The 20,498-nt window shown below is 50.0% G+C and overlaps 1 protein-coding gene across 2 annotated transcripts in view; it reads left to right on the top strand.

Annotated features, from left to right (window-relative positions):
• Positions 1–19,337, top strand: part of GARNL3 (GTPase activating Rap/RanGAP domain like 3) — a 153,095-nt gene extending 133,758 nt beyond the window's left edge. For both annotated transcript variants that reach the window (XM_082656442.1, XM_082656441.1), the window contains 7 exons: positions 5,761–5,827; positions 10,888–10,995; positions 12,394–12,512; positions 14,799–14,937; positions 15,685–15,900; positions 17,150–17,276; positions 18,815–19,337. In XM_082656442.1, coding sequence (XP_082512568.1) covers positions 5,761–5,827; positions 10,888–10,995; positions 12,394–12,512; positions 14,799–14,937; positions 15,685–15,900; positions 17,150–17,276; positions 18,815–18,992 — 954 coding nt within the window. In that variant the 3' untranslated portion in view covers positions 18,993–19,337. The remainder of the gene's footprint in view (positions 1–5,760; positions 5,828–10,887; positions 10,996–12,393; positions 12,513–14,798; positions 14,938–15,684; positions 15,901–17,149; positions 17,277–18,814) is intronic.
• The last annotated feature ends 1,161 nt before the right edge of the window (positions 19,338–20,498 follow it).

The raw sequence follows: 20,498 nt of genomic DNA, 5'->3' as shown, positions 1-20,498 counted from the left end.
GACCTGCAGACCCACAGCGTGGGGCCTGGGTGGCAGGGGAGGGTACAGCCCACGTCTCCATCCCCTTAGAGGCTGTTAGGAAAAGAAGGAGGGATGAAACACCATTAGGAGAGAGAGAAAAAGCAGATCAGCACTGGGGGTCCTTACCTCCTGGCCTGAGCTGCACAGAGAACAACCATGTCCTGGATTTGGACAAAATCTAGGGCCCACCCGAAACTGCACTGAAGCACGAAAGAGGACCTCATGGGTTCCGAGCATCAGCACCCGGGAGTGCCTGTCACTGAGCTGCTCCACACAGACAAGCAGGTCACAGAGCTCTTCAGCCCACGTATCTCCATGAAGCAGGTCAAGGCCTGATAACACTTGAGCCACTTGAGGACTGCATGGTGCAGGGCCAGCACTCTGGCTTAGGTTCGAGGACACAGCAGAACAAGGACGTTGTCTCCAGGGAGAACGTTGTTCCTGATGAGAGTTTCCAAACCCACAGGCTTCCCCCAGTCCTGTTCAGATCTGTCAAAGAGACTGAGGGATTTAATTATACTTTATCAGAAATTAAAAAATACAATTTATATTTGGACAAGCCCTACCTAAATATGCACTAAAATTGCTAATTACTGTATGAAGAAGACTTAACACCTAATGAAAGGAAGATCTTAAAAAATAGAAAAGTCAGAAAAAGAAGCAGCTAGATATAGTTAGGGCTCCTTATCTTCAGCTGTTGTCAATCACAGCTTAGTCTGTCCTTTCACGTATATATACTGGTGGCACCCAAATTAGTCTCCCCCAGGTGATCCTAATAGAGACCGAGGAGAAGGAATCTATCGTGAAACTCTCCCTAACTTAAAGCCAGGACTCCCGTCCATCCCAGCAGCCGGGAACCTATAATCTCTTCCAGCTGCTGACTTCTGAGGAGGAAGGGTCCAATCTGGCCTTTGAAAGTTCTTGCCCCTTCTTGCTTTTCAAAACTCTGTACAACCAGACAAAAGAGACAGAAAAAGGCGGGTCTAGCAGGTCTTTGTTGAATCAATCCTTCCCTGGCAACTAGTCTCTTAAGATTCATGAAGGCCCAGGAAAAAATGTGTTAAAGTTTTCTTTGATGACTTCTGTGTTTGTTTCTCTGAAAGCTGTGAGAAACAGTCCTAACAGTCCTAACAGTCCTAAATTTTTCTGTCCTTTCTTCCTTTGCTTTTTAAAGCAAAGATACAAAACTTTTCTCTAAGAGAAAACGTTCAAAAACATATTTTTGTTGTTAAGCATGTCCCCTCGATCTGAGTGGGTCTGTGTGCTTAGTCCCTCCTACTACAGTGGTCCCAACCTTTTTGGCACCAGGGACCAGTTTCCTGGAAGACAGTTTTTCCACGGACGGGGGCTGGGGGGAGGGATTGTTCGGGCGGCAATGCGAGCGGTGGGCAGCGGCAGATGAAGCTTCACATGCTCACCCTCTGCTCACCTCCTACCGTGCTGCCCGGCTCCTAACAGGCCTTGGACAGGGGGTTGGGGACCCCTGTCCTAGTAAATCAGCAGCTGCTGTGTTTGCTGAGCAGGCAGAGGTACTGAGACAGTGGCTTGTCTTTGTGAGGAATTTACTGTCCAGTTGGGAAGAAAAGCCCTAGAGAAATGAGGAGAGTAATGAGCATGCTTTCTAATAGCTGGTCAGAAGTGGCCTGCGGGAACAGGGCTACTTCCCACCAAGACGTTCCTGCAGGACCAGCCCCGAGTGCAGTGGAGCAGGAGAGAGGCTGACCCTCCTTGAGTCCTGGAGATTTAGTGCCTCAAGTTGCCCTCACTGCCTGCCTGCTCCGTGTGCGGCCATCCGGGCCGGCCTGGTTTCCTGTCCCTGTTCCTCCTCTCTTCTCATCCAAGACCCCTTGATTCCCACTGTAGGCTCCAAACCCACCTTAGGGTCTAAGACAATCCTAGCTTGAGAGAGGAGCTGTTTAAGAAGCACCAGAGCAGCCTTCTGAAAGTCAATGTCAAGTTCGTTTTACCAACAGGCCAACTGTGACCTACTGCCCCAGCTCCAACAGCCAGCACTGGCCTCCTTCCCAAAACAGAGGACTCCTCTGGAGGGAACTGCAGACCTGGTAACAGGATCTGGGTCTCTGGCTTATTTGCTGGGCCCAACCTGACTGTCTGCCCAAACCCCAGCTGGGCTCCATTGAGAGCTCACCCCGGAATCACGTGGGAAGGCTGGACACTGACCTCACAGTGGTGACCTCTTTCACTTGTTACAAGTGTGTGTTTTGAAGTTTCACAACCACAACATATGACTTTTATTATTTTTAAATGCCAATAAAATGAACTTTTTTTTTTTTTTTTTGCGGTACGTGGGCCTCTCACTGTTTTGGCCTCTCCCATTGTGGAGCACAGGCTCCAGACGTGCAGGCTCAGTGGCCATGGCTCACAGGCCCAGCTGCTCCGCAGCATGTGGGATCTTCCCGGACCGGGGCACGAACCCGTGCCCCCTGCATCGGCAGTCGGATTCGCAACCACTGCGCCACCAGGGAAGCCCAAATGAACTATTTTCAATCAAGGAAAAAATAAAAAGCCAGTGCCTGTGTCCTACCCTAGACCTACTATATCTAGATGTCTAGGAGCGAGAACCCAGAATATGTATCTTTTAAAAGCTCCCTAGTTAATTCTCAGGTCCTCGCCTGGTCAAGAAACTGCTGCAGGAATGACTCCTGCCAGCGCCCACCCCCCGCTCCCCTGTCCTGGGAGCCGACACCTGTATCAACATCTGTATGTATATGGAACGTGCACACACGAACCTGGCCTCACCTTGCTAAGTGCTAATAAAGTCTGACGAAATGCAATGGGGGACCTGAGGAAGGAGTGGTTGAGTCCATGCTGTGGTCTCTGTCCCTGAATTTTGGCCCCGTAGCCTTGACAGGAATGTGCTGTTCACTTCCCCGTTTCTGCAGAAAAGGAAACTGAGGCTCTGAAAGGAGGAGCCACATTAACCCCAAACCACACAGCTAGTAAGTAGCAGGGGCAGGACTTGAACCCAGGCTGCCTGCTCCCAAGGCCGTGCCCTTAAACCCAGCCTGTGGCATCCACAGCCTCGTCACAGAGCATGATGGGGAGAGCAGGTCCAGGCTGCAAAGCTGGCAGCCCTTGGCCACTCCCCTCAGGAAGTGCACAGCCTGGCAGAGCAGACAGCCACACCCTCTAGGGCTCGAAGCCTCTAGCTGAGATAAGTGTCATCTAACTGACAAGTACGGGGACACCTGAGGAGGAAGTGACTCTTAAGTCAAAGTGCTGGGGACGGGAGGGTTCCCTCCAGGGCCGAGGGGGCTCAAGGGCTGTTCCCTCCCGTGATGTACCCCACTGGTGCTGGTTCCATAGCTAAATAGTGCCACCAGCTGACATTATAGAGCGTTTACCAAGTACCAGGCCCTGCATGACCTCACGGAATCCTCAGCCCCTACAGGAGTGGATGTTCCAGTATCTCCCGTTTTACACATGAAGACGCTGAGTTTCCGAGAGGTTCAACCACTGACCTAGGTGCGCCCTCCTCTCAAGTGGCAGAGTTGGGATTTCATTGACCCGGTTGTGCGTTCGAGAAGGACGTACTCTGCTCGGGCCACTCGACAGGCCCTGATCCAGGTGCTGAGGGTGTCACGTGAGCGGGTCGGCAAGCCCTCTGCTTCCTGGCGCTGAGATCCGGTGGGGAGGAGAGTGCCAGCAAACGAACCAACAAGCAGGGGACACCGGGCAGCAGCGCACGTCATGCAGATAATTAAAAACGAGGGCTGCGACCTACAGCAGCAGAGGAAGTATTTGGGATTTTCCCCCAGGTCGCTCTGATCCCAGAATCAGCACCCTTGACCTCGGAGCCTCGCCGTCTCCCACCCCCACAGAGCCCCACAACTCTTGGTTCCGGCCTTGGCCCCATTACAGCATGCTTTGCGTGCCTGTATGCTTTTCTGACTTTTTCTTAAGGGCTGAGACCCGCCCTTTCATGTCTGTGTGCTTGATGGCATCTAGTAGAATGCCAGGTGATACCGGGTGGGAGATGGGCCGGGGTTCCATTGCAGGGACTTGCCAGACACAAGGCAGAGGCCCCGGCTGAGGGTGGCCAGCGGGGCTTCAGCACAGTCGTGAGACCGTTTAGAGGAGAAGGCTGCATTTGGGAGAGAGCAGTGAGGAGGAGGGCCTGGGGTGCGGAGGGGCCCCGGTGCAGTGCTGGGCAGCTCAGAGACTGGAAGGGGCTGGAGAGAGCTGGGCCAGAGGGAGACAAGGACACGCGCCCCTGCTGGAGAGGTCAGGCCTAGCCTGGGGCGCAGCAGGGGGTGAGACACAGAAGAGGATGCTGCTGGACTTGGGTGAGAAGGGGAGCCGCCCAGGCTTTGGGGCTAGCTCTGCTAACAGCAAGGAGGAGGCTTAGAAGGCAGCTAGTCACGTGCGACATAAAGATAGTAGCCTCCATGGAGTGCTGATTATGTATCAGGCCCTGGCAAAAACGTGTGCCTTGTTTCATGGAATTCTCACGATGATCCAGCAGAGTCAGGACTACCGTTACAGCGGCTCACAGGTGAAGACCTGGGGCCAGAAGTTAAGCCACTTGCGACAAGCCACAGAGGCAGCGAGTGGTACAGGCAGGATTGCAGCTCGGGGCTGTCTGACCAGCATCATGCTCCCATCTGTTCCCCTACGCTGCCTCCTGCGTGCCTGAGTATGGAACCTGTTGCGTTTGAGAGAAAAGACTTAGGAATATGGGCTGGAGCTCTGAGGAGAACGTGTGCCTGAGGTTGTAGATCTAGAGATCCTGAGCAGAGTAAAATCTGAAGCTGTAAATGTGGGGATTTTTCTAAATGAGAGAAGAGCCAGGAAACGGAAGAATAATCTGAAGTGGGAGGGAGGGCGGGAGGGAGGAGGCGTCCCCTGTCAGAGGCTGCGGACCTCTGGACGGAGAGATGAGCCACGGCCAAAGACCTCCAGGCTGGGGAGAAGGAAATCTTCATGGTGCTCACAGAGGGCAGTGTCCCTGGTGGTGCAGGAGGACAGACTACAAGGGCTGAGAAGACAAGTGAGGCAATGAAAGAAGCAGGAGATTTTTACAGGGTCAGAGTTTTGAAGCTCAAGAGGGGCCAAGGACGCTATCAGGTTGAGAACGGTCTTCTCAAAAGCAGAAACGGAGGCCGGAGAAGAAGAGCTCGCCCAGGCCACAGAGCTAGGGCTTCCGACACTCTCTGCATCGTGTCATGCCGCCTCCCTGGAAGTGAAGGAGAGAGAAGAGAAGTGCAGACACGGTGATCCTGAGATTCAGAGATTGTGTTTGAAGCAGAAGTTTGTGGCTGAAGTGCAGGGGTGTTAAGCTTGGAAAAGAACCAGGGACCCGGTTCAGATCTTGGCTGGAGCACCCTTCTACCTGAGGCACTAGAGCGACTGCACCTCTCTGAGCCTCACTTTCCTCATCTGTAAAATGGGAGCAATGCCACATACTTTAGGGGTTGATGTGAGAGTGAAACAAATACCCCACGTGAAAAGCTTTTGTGGACTGAGCCCACTGTATACATAAGAGGCCTGTCAATAGAGAGTGGCGATGTCCGCCTGCAGAGCTTCTCAAAGCGTGGGGAAAGAGGGTGCGAAAGTCCCCGTGGACTGCAGTCGTGGCCACCCATGTGGCATTGTGGGTGCTGGTGAGGTGGGAACGCCCCCCCAGTGCCTGAGTTTACAGAAAGCCATAACTTGAGGAAGTCTTTTCATAGTGTCAGTGTCCAGCCTGCCCACTACCATTGCCCATTCTCATTGCAGGTTAATTTCGTTGCAGCTATTGATGTGTACGAAGACGGGGAAGCCGGTCTGCTCCTGTGTTACAACTGTAAGTAAAGGACGTGTTTTGATTTCTATTTGCTAAAATCAACTGTTTCGGTTTTTTTTTTTTCTGGACAATTTAAAGGGACTTAGCTTTAGATTTACCTGATGTATCGTTCCTGGGTCCTTAATTCCACTCCAGGGCATATCTAAAAACTGCCTTCCTGCCTGGATCTCCCACTACGCCAGACCTCCCGGTGAGACGGTGCAGGGGCCGCCTGGGGGTGTCTCCAGGACGTGGGAGTGATAGCAGTGGCTTCCATCTAGGCAGCCCTTACTGTGTGCCACGCACCGTCCCATTGGCTTTTTCTGTTGCTATCTGTCATCTGGAGGGAGATAGGTCTCCTGAGGCCTGGAGCGGTGAACGGACTTTCTCAAGACTGTGCAGCTACAAATGGCAGAGCCCAGGTTCACATTTGGGGCCCTCTTGACTCCAGTGCCCCAAATTTTAACCACAGTTACTCTTGCCCTTTTTGTTATTTCTCGGGTGTTAATGAAATCAGCCTCAACCTGGCGTACCCGGCCTCAGCTGGGTTAGTTTGGGTCAGGTGGCAGGTGGGTTTCAGGCAGACCAAAGATATCAAATAGGGTCTTCAAGGATTTTCAGCATTTCAAAAGCTAATGTGATACTACAATAAAAAGGATCTTTTTTTTTCCTTTTTTTAGATGTTGAGGGTAGGAGTTTATTAATTAATTTATTTATTTTTGCTGTGTTGGGTCTTTGTTTCTGTGCGAGGGCCTTCTCTAGTTGTGGCAAGTGGGGGCCACTCTTCATTGCGGTGCGCGGGCCTCTCACTATCACACCTCTCTTGTCGCAGAGTACAGTCTCCAGACGTGCAGGCTCAGTAGTTGTGGCTCACGGGCCTAGTTGCTCTGCGGCATGTAGGGGTCTTCCTAAACCAGGGCTCGAACCCGTGTCCCCTGCATTAGCAGGCAGATTCTCAACCACTGCGCCACCAGGGAAGCCCAAAAGGATCTTTTTAAGGCAAAGGTAGTAAGATATTTTCCGGATAAGCCTGCCCAGTCTAACTACAACAATAAAATACATTTTTTTCAGCCTAGAATTGTATCGATTTAGAGTGGTGATGCTGGTTATATCACATGGGGCAGATATTTTGATTAATTAATCTTTGATTAGTAAGTATGGTAATTTTCAGTAGAGAAATTTGTTTGATAAACATCCTCTTTCAAAATTCGAGATTTATGGGGAATCAGGAGAAGGTAGTCACAAGGAAAGAACTTCACCAATAACTCACTCTTTTAGGATATTTTATCCACAGATCTGTCTAAACCCTTCTCAAATTTGAAGCTGATTTTTATCATATGTCTGCTCCTTTCTAAAATATAACTTCCAGAAACCCAGAGTTTTCTATAGAGAAATTTTTATCTCAGATAAGTTAAAAACTTTTCTACATGCAGAAAGGGACTTTTCTTCAGAGAAATTTGTTTTAAAATTAGAACCTATACACTGTTCCCCACCAGTTGGATGGGGAAAGTCAAAGGAGGGAAGTCATAGATTCTGAACTGCTTCCCAGGCAGTGACTTTCTTAGAATCCTGCCCCCGCACCAGCCCCCGTTCAGGCGGCTCTTTTTAACCACAAGGGACGGCCCTCTCTGTGCCAGGCCCGTGTCGGGCTCTCGAGACACAACAGTGAAAGGCCCTGCCAGGGACACAGTGAGCTCACGCTTCAGGGAACAGCAGGCATGGGCACCAGTTCATGGGTGTGAACAGGCTGCACGGCTCTGGGGTTCGAGAAACAGCTTCGCTTCCTTTTCTGAATCAGTTCAGTCTAATATGGAGGCCCCTCCCCTCGGGTGCAGAGACCACCAGCACTGGTTATTGGAAGGGAGCGCCCTCTGCTTCCCTGGGGCTTATCCATTGGAAAGCACGGGGGGCCGGCGGGGGGCGCCTATGGACTGCAGTCCGGTTGCCTCCTCCAGGCCCGCGTGACCCCCTCTGAGGCAGGCAGAGGCCGGGTCTGGCTCCCAGGCACAACACAGCCACCTGACCCGTCCAGGAGGCTCTGTGCTCAGGGGCCAGTGTCTCCTCCAGCCCAGCCCCTCAAAGCCCCCAGCAGGTTGCTCTCCCCTAGTGGGAGTAGAGGTGGGACAGGGGAGAGGAGAGGGGATGTGTGTAAGGGACCTGGGCCTTTAGAAACACAAGGCTGCTGTGTCCTTCCTGAGTCGTTCATTCATTCAGCAAATCTTTACCCAGCACTACCGATATCTAGGGGTTTCAGCAGTGAATATAAGCCATCAGGTGGAGTTTACATTTTAAAGAGAGCAGGTAGACAATTAACAAGATAAATAAGAAACACATGCAGTTTGTTAAATGGTGCTAAGGGGAAATGAAGAGGGAAGAGGGGCCGGAAGAGGGGCCGGACTGGGCAGGAGTGGGGTGTGCGGGTCACCGGTCACCAGTTACAGGGGGTGAGGAAGGCAGGCCTCGCTGGGAGAGGGGCGAGGACCGAAGACCCAAACGGAGTCCAGGTATCAGGACTGAGTGTTGAACATGAAGGTATCAGGGTGAGTGTTTCAAGCAGGGACGAGGGCAGGTGTAAAGACCTTGAGGAGGAACACTCCAGTACGGTCAGAGTGACCCCAAGATGACCCGTGATGACCTCAAGATGACTCATAACAGAGTGAGCGAGGGTGCGAGTGGATAAAAATGACATCGGCAAAGAGGACCAGACTCCAGCAGGGCCTGGTAGGTGAAAGGTCTTTGCGTTGCACCCTGGTGAGCAACTGGAGGTATTTGAGCAGAGGGGCGACGGGTCTGGAAGAGGAAAGCGGCTCCACCCCCGCCGTGGTGTGGAAGCGGGAAGGGCGGGGACTGCGCTCATCGGACGAGCGCGCCAGGACCGCCGCAGGGGAGGCGCTGAGCAGTGGTCAGGTCCTAGATGTGCTTTGCACGTGAGAACCAAGATAACGTGCGGTGAATAAAGTGTGGCTGTGAGGGGAAGAGAAAAGGAGGACTGCAGTCTGGGGACGTGAGCAGCTGGGAGAACAGAGAATGCCATTTACGGAGATGAGGGGGGCTTTTAGAAGAGCAAGTCTGGGGAGAAAGATCAAAAGTCCAGTTATGACCCATCAGCACCTCTGAGATATCCCAGTGCAGACAGTGAGCGATCACCTGGTTCAAGTGCGGGCTCCGGAGAGGGCTCCCTGGGGGTCATTAGCAGGCAAGTGACCTTTAGGGTCCTGAGACTAAAGAGATCACCCACTGGGAAGCGGGGAGAGACAGGAGGAACCAGCAAAGTAGACTGAGGAGTGGCTGGAAGGACAGGAGAAAGTGGGGTGAGGCCCTGAGAGGCAGTGTTGAAGGGATGGTGACCCGCTGTGCCGTCTGCCTTTGGCAGATCGGGTCTGAGGTGGCGCTTGGCTTTACAAGGCCACTAGGAAACTTGACAAGAGCAGGTGTCTCTGGGGAAGAAGTGGGGACAAAAGCCTGATTGCACAGGTCAGGAGAGATTGGGAAAGAGGAAGTAGAGCCAGGGAGTCCAGACAAGTCTTCCAAAGAATTTTGCTTTAAGGGAAGAAGAATAAGGAAGAGTGTAACAGCTAGAGGAGGAAGAGAGACTAAGGATTTTGTTTTCTTAAAGGTGGAATAAACAGCATGTGTAAGGCTGTCGGGAAAGATCCGATGGAGAAGGGGAAACTGCGGTGCAGGACAGAGGGGAGAAGTCCCTGAGGGGGCAAAGCCGCGGGCCAGAGTGGAGAGGGGCTGAGCTGCACCCCACGGCATCCAGAGTTGTGGGCAGGACACAGCAGCTGGGGGAGCCGCTGCTGGGAGATCCGGGTGTCCTTCCTGAGCGCTCATTTTCTCAGGGAGCGAGGTCTTTAGCTGAGAATGAGGATGCTTTTTCTCCCCTAGTGAGTCCACTGTAGCAAAAACAGAACTGACTCTGGTGAGTTTTTCTGTCCCGATAACTCACTCTGTTAGAAGAACAGTGATGAGACAGTATAAGTTAACTGCTTGACAAGGCACAGTGGTCACATCAAAGGAGACCTGAAGCTTCAGGTGGGCCAGCGGTGGTCATCCCCAGCCTAGCCCCACATCGCAGTGGGCAGCAGCAGCAGCTCTGGCTCCATGACCTCTGCCCTCTCACAGAGGGGCCACAGCTGTCGATTCTCACACTAGGAATGGCAAGAGACTGCTTCATGGGTGTGATGTTTCTTATTAGGGTGATGAAAATGTTATAAAATCAGATTGTGATGTTGTACACCTCTATAAACATACTACAGTTCATTGACTTGAATGCTTAAAATGGATGAATTTTATGGTATATAAATTACATCTCAGTAAGGCTGTTTTTAAAAATAAGATTGTACGGCTAAAACGTGATGGGCTTCTGGAATAAAAGGGGCCTTTGTTTCTATGTGACCTTTCTCACTCGAAGAGGGTCTGAACCACCTGGACTTGTGTTTAGAGCTCGGAGCAAGCCAGGAACTGGGTAACTGAATTAACCTGGCCTTAATCTAATGCTGGCTCAGATTCACCAAGGTGATACAGGCACATGGCTTCAAATGTTCATAATAAAATGTTGGGGGAGTGGTGTACAGCTCCCATCACACACGTCCTGCTGAGTGAGGCTCAGAGCGTGATCCCCTCGCAGGAGGCCTTCCTCCATCCAGGGGCTGCCTTCAAGTGTCCCTTCTTCTCTGCAGTCAAGCCAACCTGGTTCTCTCCCAAGTAGCACTTGTGAGGCTGTGGACAAGCTACTTCGCTGCTCTTTGCCTCAATTTTCTCATCTGTAAAATGAGTGTAATAATAGCATCTACTTCATAAGTTTGTACAGATTAAACGGAAGAATGTTTTGAAGCTCGGTGCCTGGCTGATAGTAAATTCTCCAAAAACGGCAGCTATGATGACTTGTAGCAGAAACATTACTCTGGCTCAGACTGCCTCCTGCGCCTGAGAATCTGGCATCATGGCGATATTCGTCCTGGCTTTCATAAAGAACGAGCAGATAGGATGCTATTCTTGTGGCCTGTTTCTCATGTATCTAATTATGGCTACCTGAGTGTTGTCTCTAACAAAAATGAGTCGCTCTTGTTTCGTTGCAGACAGTTGCATCTATAAAAAGGTTTGCCCGTTTAATGGTGGCTCTTTTTTGGTTCAACCCTCTGCATCAGATTTCCAGTTCTGTTGGAACCAGGCTCCCTGTGCGATTGGTAAGGAAACCCTTTATCATCATGTTCTTTCCTGCTCAGTAGACATATCTGAACTGTTCCATCCTATGTAGGCAAACTCACTGGCTTACCGCTAAATTGCTACGAATTATGTGAGTATAGTGAGTACTCAAAGCCTTCTTCTTCTTTAATTGTTTTTCATTTTGTTCCCCTTTGGGGACTATTGTCTTCCACTGTTCCTCCCAGGTCTTCTCAGTGCCTGAGCATGTGAGCATTTGAGAGCAATTATATATCAGTTTCAGTAGATCTTGAACAAGATCTCCAGCCTTAAAACTCTGACAAACTTGGGGGAGGAGCACAGTGCACTTGGCGTCCTTTTTATACATTTTGAAGCTTGAAAGTCTAGAATTACAGAAACTCAGGCACCTTGCCTGCCACTGAAAACTCAGGACGCGAGTGGTGGTGCTTCGTTTCTGTGATTCAAGACCCACAGCTGGGCCTCTGCCTGGGGAGCGTCAGATCAGAGCCAAGAATCTTAGCACTGTTTTCCTCAGAGTAGAAGGCTTTGTTGATAGGTAAACATGATAGAGTCTTGAGAGGAGAGCAGAGGAATGGATCCAGACACTCGGAGGATGGGGTCGGCTCAGATGCAGATTAGTTATGGTAAAAAAGGGAGGGAAGGGTTGGAAATGGCTCTCAGGTCTGAGCCACGGCACTGCACCGGGGGCCCACTTGAGAGATCAAGGCTAGAGGCGTGGGTGTGGCAGGAAGAGTCAAGGTGAAGCCAAGAGAACGGATGAGTCGCCAAGGAGAGAGGGCAGAGGGAGCGGGCCAGCGTGAAGGAGAGAGTGCGAAGTGGCCGGTAAAAAAGACAAAGGTGGGCTCACAGGGCCACTGGGGCAGCTATGGCACCTGGAAGTCATTAAAAAGATCTCAAGAAGAGAGGCCAACGTTTCACAAATAACTCAGCAAACCCACTGAACCCGAGGGACACTGTGAGGGGCAGTCCCTGCCCAGACACACAGACAGGAGGAGCATAGGGGAGGGTGACCCAGAGACAGGGAATGAAGAAGGAGTAAAGGCTAGGTTCCCGGGTGGAAGGCATGTGCGAAGGCCATGTCAACCTGCAGTCTGGACCATAGGGGGAAGGTCTCCAGGACCTGGGTGGGCGGTGCGCCCCCGGAAGATCGGGTACAGGACTGCAGCAGGAGAAGGGCACAGGGAGAAGCTGGGACAGTGCACACGTCACTGGGCAGAAGCTTGGCAGCTAAGGCAGGCTTTCCTGGAATTGGGGGATATGCACCCGTGAAGGAAGAAGAGAAGCAGCCAGAGGAAGGGGAGAGATGGGAGTTGCCGGAGAAGCAAGGGGGATGTGAGAGGGTCCTGGCAGCTCCACAGCCACAGGCACAGGCTGGGCGCTGACGCCACATTGCCTTGCAGTCTGTGCATTCCCCTACCTGCTGGCCTTCACCACCGACTCCATGGAGATCCGCCTGGTGGTGAACGGGAACCTGGTCCACACGGCCGTCGTGCCTCAGCTGCAGCTCGTGGCCTCCAGGGTGAGTAGAACTGGGTTTTATTTCTGTGTGAGGGGCTTTGGGCACCCCCAGCACCGTGAGGTTTCAGGCGGGCGCAGACATGTTCATGGTGAGGCTGACATGCCAACACCTCGTGAGTGTTGAGATGAGAAAGCTGAAAACAGGCTCATGGGTTGGGTTTTCCTGTGCGAGTTCCCTTGGGCTTCAAAACGGCCTCCTTAGTGTTAAGAGACTCGTCGGTGCTGGTGGCAGTTGGGGAACGCCCAGCTGAAAAGAGAGACCCCCCCATCAAAGCCTGGGTCACTGTTGCCCTGAAGAAGAGGCCAAGTCTAGAAAAGTAAGAGCTTGCAATGTTCCTTTCTTCCTTTGCCACTGTCTGTCCTCAGTTTGAATTTGTGTCCCACAAACTATGGCTGACAGACTAATTCACGTCTGGTAACAGAATGTGACCAAAACCGAAGGATGCAGGAACGACGATCTTCCAAGCTGTCTTCTACTCCTGGCGCATAATCCAGCAGGTCTTGTTCTAGTCCCCTCCCCCCAGTCAGCCCCACACCCTCTCCCTGGCTTGCCAGGCCAGGCTGGTGCCTGCTGCACGCCTGGAGCACGTTTCCATCCTGACCTGCATCACATTTGGTGGTGGGTGACTGCGTACTTTCCCCACCGCACTGACAGTTCTGTGAGAGCAGAGACTGAGCATCTTATTCACTAACGTAGCGCCAGTGGGGTGCTGGTAAGTGTGTAACTACCACCAGCCCTCTGGAAAATGGGTGTGTGTATGTATACACACACATATATGGACATCAGTTGATTACAAATTTTACAGATTATAAAATGTAAATAGCTTACAATTTACAAATAATAAAATATACAATGCTTTTATCTTAAAAGTCCATTTAGCCAACTGGCTCTCACAAAATGCTTTTGTTAATTTTGGCTGAATTCCTTTCTCCGTAGCCAAACTAATGCAGCAGATCGACCACAATTTTATGGTTGGAATTATATCTCCATCCGTTCTTCTTTTTCCAAGTTTCTTGTCATTAAATCTGATGTGTGGGGCTTCCCTGGTGGCGCAGTGGTTAAGAATCTGCCTGCCAATGCAGGGGACACGGGTTCGAGCCCTGGCCCGGGAAGATCCCACATGCTGCAGAGCAGTTGAGCCTGTGCGCCACAACTATTGAGCCTGCGCTCTAGAGCCCGCGAGCCACAACTACTGAGCCCACGTGCCACAACTACTGAAGCCCGTGCACCTAGAGCCCTGCTCCGCAACAAGAGAAGCCACCGCAATGAGAAGCCTCTGCGCCGCCACGAAGAGTAGCCCCCGCTCACTGCAACTAGAGAAAAGCCCACGCACAGCAACGAAGACCCAACACAGCCAAAAATAAATAAATAAATAAATTTATTTTTAAAAAATCTGATATGTGATCTATTAAACTATTTTTCACTCTTGTACAAATCATTAAACCAAAACTTCTCTCAATTTTAGCATTAGATTCAACACACTTTTAATTTTAATCTTCATTATTAACATTTTCTTCATCACTGTAAGTCTAGACAATCAACAAAACAACAAATCAAGCTCTGATTTGTAGCATTTGCCGATTTCCATGGTGTAAACAGTCCCACCATGACTGATCTCAAGCTTCCCATGTGACACGATGGAACACAGCGTTAGGAGCCGCTGTTACACAGCATCGCCCCACCCGCCCAAGACAGTGTTCATGTAAATTACCTCAAGAGCTTGGAGAATACTCAAGGTAGTAAAATAATTAGGAATGGCTGAATTTTGATATTTAGTTCCTTTGTTTTTTAATATAATTTAAGTTTAATAATGGCTGTGTTTAGCAGCCGGCTTGCAAAATCCCTGAAACTCGGTGTCCCTGAGTCCACATATCACCACCGTTACCCCAAAACCAGCGCATCGAGGGTGTGCTTGAGTATTTGCTGAATCATGAGAACCCATTTCCCCACCTGTGACATGGTCTGACTGAATCCCAAACCCTCTCCAGTTCTAACCTCCAGGTGCCCGAGATCCATGTCGGGGGAGTGTGTTGTGTCTGTGTTTGCAGCAGGTGTGTGGGAAATTGACTCTTTTCTATTGTGTATCAGCAAACAGATAAGTGGGTGAGGTGAGCTCTCAGGAAACGTCTGAGTGCAGAGCTGGAAGCCGCTTCCCCGGCTCGTTCCTGCACCACAGTCCCCGAGTGGGGGGGGGAAGTTGGGGGCCCTGCAGTGATGACAGAAGGGCCGGTGGGTGCAGGGCCTGTAACAGCAGGTGGCTCAGTAACGCCTTCTCTTTCTCTCTAGTCGGATATATACTTCACAGCAACCGCATCTGTGAACGAGGTCTCATCCGGAGGCAGCTCCAAGGGGGCCAGTGCCCACAATTCTCCTCAGACACCCCCGGGCAGAGATACTCCAGTGTTTCCTTCTTCCCTGGGGGAAGGTGAAGTCCAGTTTTTACTGTCTTATGATAGATAGTTTTGATCCATTCTGATTTCTCTAGTTCATTGTCAAATACTGACATGTGACTACTGCCGAAGGAACTCACTATTTGAAGCCATAAAAAAACTTGCAGTGTGGTTGCATTCTTAAGAAACCTTGTGATAATGCCCCCCCAAAAAAATCCCATTATGAAAACAGTTGTTGCAATGGGGAGAAGGGAGCTGAGGGCTAGAGAGATTCCAACTTGCCCCAGCAAGTTATCTTTCCTTCAGGGATGTTAACAATATAGTAGGTTTTTATAGCTTAAAGGACATAGTCATACACACACATTACTCAGCACCCAGCTTTCACTCTGCCTGGCTTCACCCTTGAACCCTGCCCGCAGGCCTTTGTTGTGGTTACTGCCTCGTGCTTTTCCTAACTTCTCACCACATAAGTCGTCACTATAGCTCGTTGTCACGAGAGCTTGAAGCTCCCGAGCAGGACAGCTGTGCTTTTCTTGTCGACTCCTTTCTCCTGTAAGCAGGAGTGGGTGCGTTTTTCCCCATTTACCCATGAACGCGATGCCCTTAGAAAACAGAGCCGTCGGGCACCCTCACTTTATTGCCCCCAATGAGACTTGGGAGGTCAGCCTGCAACCTAAACTCTTCCTTCATGCTAACTATGTTGAGGACCCAGGAATTATCCTCTTGTGAATAACATGAGCTCTTCTTAAAGTTCTGATGTTCTTTTCGAACGCTTATTTCAGGTGAGATTCAGTCCAAAAATCTGTACAAGATTCCACTCAGAAACCTGGTGGGCAGAAGCATCGAGCGGCCTCTGAAATCGCCCTTAGTCTCCAAGGTCATCACCCCGCCCACCTCCATCGGCATCGGCATCGCGGCCATTCCTGTCACTCACTCCTTGTCCCTGTCCCGCATGGAGATCAAAGAGATAGCAAGCAGGACCCGCAGGGAGCTGCTGGGTAATGGCTCTCGATTCTTGTGTTTGCACTGTTTGTAAAGATAGCTGCTGGTTTTATCTGTGGATATTAACTGTCCTCAAAAACAATGAGCACTTTCATAAGGGATTTATAAAGAAATTATAGAGCACCTACACCGAGGAATACTATACCTCATTTACCCAATGACAGTGATGTGTCAGTCTGTATTTATTGATGTGGAAAGTGCCCAAACCATGTTCGGGGGGGAAGGGCAGTTTGTAAAACAGTAGGTCTAGTCTGATATGACTTTTTTAAACATAAGTATCTACCTATGTCTAATTTCCTAGGAAAGTGTCCAGAAGGGTTTATATCCTGAAGTCCTCAGATAACATTTCACATTTGTATATCCAAAATTTTAATTTACTTGGGTTTTTTTTTTTTTCCCATATGCTTTGTTTTCTTGCACGTCTGTGGTACAGTTCAGTTATCCTTCTCAAAGCCCCTGGACTGTGGGGCAGTTCTATGGGGATGGTAGAGATGTAAGATCTTTGCTGTGCCCTCCTCTCTCAGTTTACAGGTGGGCGACCAGACCAGAGAAGCATAAAGCACCATGATGATTGTGGAAACGCTAGACTGTTATAACGATTTTTGTTCAGAATTTTGAAAACAAAATGAGGAAAAATGGAAACGTTATGTCAAACCAGTAAGAACTGGTTTGAAAACTTGAATTGGCGTCTGCACGGCATAAAACTGCAAGGACAGCTGGCCTTGGCACATGCCTGTCCTGCAGTAATGTTTCCTGACCAACTGGAGAAGGGGATTCGGACCACCTGACAGGGCAGACCTTGACATTGGCAAAGGCAGTTGGTTTTAGAAGCTGGTGCCTTCCACGGCACTTTTTAAACATATGCGTTGCTATTTTTAACCCACTATACCCTCAGAAAGCTTGATCTGCCAACTACTATTATATAAACCACTGTGCTTTTCAGAAATTGCATCTCTGAGCTGGAGAATTAGTTTCCAGTGGTAGGGCTGTAGATTTTCTCTCCTTCATTAAACTCCTCTGACTCTTTTTTTCCCAATACATATATTCATTCTAATCAGAAGAAAAAAGACCTTCTACCAACAAGACAACAAGAAAACCATTTAAAAATATAGACTTTATCATCATTCTTCCTGCCTCGATCCCAATAATGTACCAATACCCAACCAAGAGGAAAAGGGCATTTTCTGTCTCTGTGGCAGCCCTGTGGTAACGACCTCTGACCTGTGATTCTCCCCTGCAATCCAGGCCTCTCCGATGAAGGTGGACCCAGGGCAGAAGGAGCACCAAAGCCCAAGTCAAAAGCCCGGAAGCGGGTGGAAGAAAACCAAGGAGGCCCTAAACCAGGGACAGTGAGGTCAACTAGCAGCGAAAGGTGAAGAGGGACGCAGCCCCCAGCAGCCCCTTCTCAGGGTGGTGGCCCCTGAAGTCACAGGACAGCCACAGGGCCCTTCCTGCTGACTGAGGAGGCCATGTGCCGGCCCCTTCGGCCAGCCACAGCAGAGGGTTAGCAGCCAGCTCCTCCCTGAGGATCCCCAGAGAACACTGCCTGCCAGGGAGGGGCCCAGACAAACGGGTGGCCTCACTAGCGATCCAACAAATGCACATCAAAGTACTCTGAGACTTTTTTTGCTCGCCAGATTGACAGGGAGTTTTTAAAACAAGAATGCTCAGTAGGAGTGACAGGCGCTCTCCAGTACTTGTGGTGGGCGTGGAAACAGGTACAGCCTTTCTGGATGGCCGTTCAGTATCACGCGTCCATGAATATTTGTTGAATCCCACTGATTTGTCCCCTGAGGTTCTCTGTGTCCCTTGATAACATCTTGCCTGCTCCTGTGTGGAGGGCAAGGGGGCACGTGTCCAGGCTCCATTGAGTCATTCGACACACATTCTTGGAGCACCTGGCACTGAGCTGGGGATATGGAGCTGAACTTCAGGGGTTCACAGGCTGGTGGGAAAGGCCAACAAAGACATTCTAGGAATTACAGCATTCCAGGGTGGCAGGTGGTGCAGAAGAATGAGCGATGCCATCACACCACACCTGGGCCAGGGGTGGCGGGTCCCAAACGTCAGGAAAGGCTGAGCCGGGTCTCATAAATCAAGCAAGCATTAGCCTGGCCCAGAGAGGGGCAGTACTCACTCACGCTTTAATCCAATGCACTTTCATTGAGCCCCTACTGTGTGACCAGGCCCCTGCCCTCGTGGACTTTACATTCTAGTGTGGAGAAACAGATAATAAACCTGTGAACAAATAAGCAAATGCTATCATTTCCATTAGTGACAAGCACTGCAAGGAAATCTATAAGAAGGTAGTGATGGGGGTGGGGCAGATAGAAGGTCTACTTGAGGTGGGGGCTGGGAGTCAAGGAAGGCTTCTTGGAAGAAGTGGCATTGAGCTGAGCTTTGAATGAGAAGGAGCTGGGGGAACAGCCTCTCTGACAGCAGGAATAGCAGGGGTAAAGGCCCCGAAGAGAGAGAGAGAGAGAGAGAGAGAAGAGAGTGGGTCAGCTTGAGCACAGACAAGGATGCAAGGTCAAAAGCAGGTATCAAGAGAATGAGTGTCCTGAATGCAGGAGAAAATAGAGAGGGCGGGGGTGGGCTGGGAGGAGGCTGGAGGGGTCAGGCCGTGGGGAGCCAGGGGAGGGTTTTAGACAGAGTGACATTATCCCGACATTATCCTGATTTTCCACACAAACACCTGTGTGTCACCACTGGCCTTTAAAACCCATAACCACCCATGAGATCAGGCTGTCTGCCTGCAGAACACCAGCTCTGCTGGGGTGGGGGTCACTCCTGCACTTCCCCACCTCTCCCCCATAATGGCAGGGGGCTCCTGAGTTTAGGGGAACAGGAAACAGAGCAGCCAGCTCAGCGGTGCCCCAGGATCCGTTCACAGTGACCTTTCTCCTCTAGGATCACGTCGAGCTCCTTGGAAAGTCCTTCCACTTCCGAAGCCAATCCCGAGGGGCGTTACCAGTCGACAAGCTCCGACCCGGACCCTGTGGCTGAGAGAGAAGGCAGCCCTGTCTGGGGCAGCAGCCCCTTTCAGCTCACAGCTTCCTCGGACGAAGACATTATTGACTTGAAGTAAACAGAGTCCCAGTCGAGTTTGCCATCTTTAATTTTCTTATGGACGTTTATACTCTTTAACCAGTTCCGACATCAGTTCTCAACAAAATGTGGCTTTTAGCCTGTCCGTGGTCTATTGGACCAAACCTTCTGCACCCTCGGCCAGTTTGGGTCACTCTCCAATGTCTGGTGCCATCTTAACCTTTGTTTCTTTCTGTTCAGGAACCATCAGTACCCTTGTAATTAAAGGTGGTAGATTTCATTGAGGTTTTAGATTGAAACTTTGAATAAATCAAAAATGTTCATTCTTATTTACTGCAACCTTCTCTTATATTTTATATACTTAGATGGAAAAGTTATTTTTTCATTACAGTTTTGTTTTGTCACATACTGTGTTTCTTTTATAAAGAAAAGCCATTGCTTTGAAAATTTATTATAAATAAGTTTTCTTTCTGCACCTTTGGCCCCTGTTGCTGTTTCAGTTCACTGTGATTGGAACCAGCTGCGTTTCTGCCTACAGACTTTTGAGAAAAGCTGAATTTTTAGATTTTCGAAACTCCTGCTTCTTTCTCTTTGTGTCTCACAAAAAATAGTAAGGTATAGGAGCCTGTTAAAGAGTCTTAAGATTTGGGGGGGGGGTTATTGTTATTGTGAAATCATATAACCAAGAAACAGTTACTCTCCATCATCAAAATTATCATTCTCAAATTCCCTCCTCTTGTTCCAGTCTGCTTTGCTCTCTCACATGAACCAAATGATTATCCTTCTTCTTATCATGTATCTGCCTTCCGTTGCTCCCTCCTTAAAGTGAGAAGATGTGAGTTTGGCCAGGTGGGAATGAAACAGTGAGATGTCAGCCTCTAGCCAGGGGAAATCAAAGGAGGGAAACCTAGTTTCACTGATATTGTAACAATTTTAAGCGGTGTGAAGAAGATAATTTACTTTTGGCTTTAGTCTGATGGATTCCATTTTATTGTCTCGTCTTGCCTATATTACCCATCAAAAGAAACCTGAGATCATTTGCCTGTTAAAGTGGCTCTGAGGAGCTCTTCTGCAGGTCTTCTCACTAGGTGCAGAGGCCTGCACTTGACATGACCTTGATCTGATAGATTTCACACAAGTTCTGGACCCTATCTCCTTCTGGGCCTTGCACACTGTGGGGAGAGCTCCCCTCTCTGCCTGTGGCACAGACGGTCCAACATGAAGCATCCGAGCTGAAGGCTGCCTGGTCCCCTTCAGCAGAAGGCAACAAGATCAACTACATACTGTATCTCAACCTCACCTAAAGTTTTGTGAATTAGATTTTATTATTCTTGCTTTTCAAGTAAGGAAACTGAGGCTCAGAAAGGGGCAGTGATTTGAACCTGTGAGTTCTCTGATCCCAGAGCTGTGCTCTCTCTCTCTCCCTGTCCACCATACAGAGCCAGGCTGAGAGCCTTGTATCAGTTGAATCTGGCTGGTGTTTTTCGTGTTAAAATACTCTGTAAGCTTCATGAGCTTGTATGTGTGTCTTTCCTGTCATTTTTCT

The sequence above is a fragment of the Grampus griseus genome, assembly GCF_964374135.1.
Source record: "Grampus griseus genome assembly, chromosome: 6".
NCBI classification, from domain to species: Eukaryota; Metazoa; Chordata; class Mammalia; order Artiodactyla; family Delphinidae; genus Grampus; species Grampus griseus.
The sequence above is the reverse complement of the archived record's forward strand: the minus strand, read 5'-3'. Positions and strand labels throughout refer to the sequence as shown.